We start from the raw sequence: 2500 nt of genomic DNA on the forward strand, positions 1-2500 counted from the left end.
GCGATGGCCAAGAAGACATTCAGGAGGATATCTGGTCAGGGAGGTGGAGTCAAGGAAGTGGAGCATGGCTTCAGCTAGCTAACAATGAAGTGTCAGCTGATCACTCACCATGTTGTGTAGAACAAAACACCTGGGTGACATGACTGAGTGAAGAGTTGAGTTGACAACAATCAACCCTGATACTTGGAAAGGTAGATTTGTAGTTTGAAGAAAGTTAAAAGTTAAAATATAAATAATATGGTGCAAAGGAGCAAAATAAATAAATACAGTAGGGGAAAGGTAGTAGTTTGGGCTCAATTAAAGATGGGCTATGTACAGGTGCAGAGATCTGTGAGCTGCTCTGACAGCTGGTGCTTAAAGCTAGTGAGGGAGATAAGTGTTTCCAGTTTTAGAGATTTTTGTAGTTCGTTCCAGTCATTGGCAGCTGAGAACTGGAAGGAGAGACGACCAAAGGAGGAGTTGGCTTTAGGGGTGACCAGAGAGATATACCTGCTGGAGCGCGTGCTACAGGTGGGTGCTGCTATGGTGACCAGTGAGCGGAGATAAGGGGGGACTTTACCTAGCAGGGTCTTGTAGATGACCTGGAGCCAATGTGTTTGGCGACGATTATGAAGTGAAGGCCAGCCAACGAGAGCATACAGGTCGCAGTGGTGGGTTGTATATGGGGCTTTGGTGACAAAACGGATGGCACTGTGATAGACTGCATCCAGCTTGTTGAGTAGGGTATTGGAGGCTATTTTGTAAATGACATCGCCGAAGTCGAGGATTGGTAGGATGGTCAGTTTTACGAGGGTATGTTTGGCAGCATGAGTGAAGGATGCTTTGTTGCGAAATAGGAAGCCAATTCTAGATTTCACTTTGGATTGGAAATGATTGATGTGAGTCTGGAAGGAGAGTTTACAGTCTAACCAGACACCTAGGTATTTGTAGTTGTCCACAAATTCTAAGTTAGAACCGTCCAGAGAAGTTATGCTGGATGGGCGGGCAGGTGCAGGCAGCGATCGGTTGAAGAGCATGCATTTAGTTTTACTTGTGTTTAGGAGCAGTTGGAGACCACGGAAGGAGAGTTGAATGGCATTGAAGCTCGTCTGGAGGGTTGTTAACACAGTGTCCAAAGAAGGGCCAGAAGTATACAGAATGGTGTCGTCTGCGTAGAGGTGGATCAGAGATTCACCAGCAGCAAGAGGGACATCATTTATGTATACAGAGAAAAGAGTTGGCCCAAGAATTGAACCCTGTGGTACCCCCATAGAGACTGCCAGAGGTCCAGACAGTAGGCCCTCCGATTTGACACACTGAACTCTGTCAGAGAAGTAGTTGGTGAACCAGGCGACGCAATCGTTTGAGAAACCAAGGCTACTAAGTCTGCCGATGAGGATGTGGTGATTAACAGAGTCAAAAGCTTTGGCCAGGTCAATGAATACGGCAGCACAGTAATGTTTCTTATCGATGGCGGTTACGATGTCGTTTAGGACCTTGAGCGTGGCTGAGGTGCACCCATGACCAGCTCTGAAACCAGATTGCATAGCGGAGAGGGTGCGGTGGGATTCAAAATAGTCGGTAATCTGTTTGTTGACTTGGCTTTCGAAGACCTTAGAAAGGCAGGGTAGGATGGATATAGGTCTGTAGCAATTTGGGTCAAGAGTGTCACCTCCTTTGAAGAGGGGGATGACAGCAGCTGCTTTCCAATCTATGGGAATCTCAGACGACACGAAAGAGAGGTTGAACAGGCTAGTAATAGGGGTTGCAATAATTTCGGCAGATAATTTTAGAAAGAAAGGGTCCAGATTGTCAAGCCCAGCTGATTTGTAGGGGTCCAGATTTTGCAGCTCTTTCAGAACATCAGCTGAATGGATTTGGGAGAAGGAGAAATGGGGGAGGCTTGGGCGAGTAGCTGTGGGGGGTGCAGTGCTGTTGAATGCAGTAGGGGTAGTTAGGTGGAAAGCATGGCCAGCCGTAGAAAAATGCTTATTGAAATTCTCAATTATAGTGGGCTTATCGGTGGTGACAGAGTTTCCTATCCTCAGTGCAGTGGGCAGCTGGGAGGAGGTGCTCTTATTCTCCTATTCTTATTCTACTTGAGTAACCTGGAATCCAAACTGAATATCACTCTGTCATCTGAGATACCATACCAGTGGTATTACAATGAACTGGGTTGACAGGAGAACAATCATCCTGCTGATGGTTCTGGATATAAAGCATCATGTCCTCTGTCAGTGTGAAAGGCCCTACACACATCTGTTCTTTACAAGGATACAGTTTCCACAGATGAACAGGATGATGAAGTAGATGCAGACTAGCATCCCTGGGAAGGACGCCCCTCCGTAGGCCATGATGCCGTCATACATCACTGAGTTCCAGTCCTCACCTGTCAGGATCTGAGAACACACACACAGGAACAACAGATGAAGGAGGAAAACTACAACATGAATAACTATTCACCATAGACAACAACTATTCACCATAGACAACAACTATTCACCATAGACAACAACTATTC

At 46.3% G+C, this 2500-nt stretch overlaps 1 protein-coding gene across 1 annotated transcript in view; it reads right to left on the reverse strand.

Moving 5' to 3' along the window:
* The window catches only part of LOC115186325 (voltage-dependent L-type calcium channel subunit alpha-1C-like), a gene marked incomplete at its 5' end in the record, with an annotated part of 26007 nt that overhangs the window by 3182 nt on the left and 20325 nt on the right, over positions 1–2500 (reverse strand). The window contains 2 exons of the mRNA XM_029746007.1: positions 3–31; positions 2258–2378. Coding sequence (XP_029601867.1) covers positions 3–31; positions 2258–2378 — 150 coding nt within the window. The remainder of the gene's footprint in view (positions 1–2; positions 32–2257; positions 2379–2500) is intronic.

This window comes from Salmo trutta, unplaced genomic scaffold, assembly GCF_901001165.1.
Source record: "Salmo trutta unplaced genomic scaffold, fSalTru1.1, whole genome shotgun sequence".
Lineage (NCBI taxonomy): Eukaryota > Metazoa > Chordata > Actinopteri > Salmoniformes > Salmonidae > Salmo > Salmo trutta.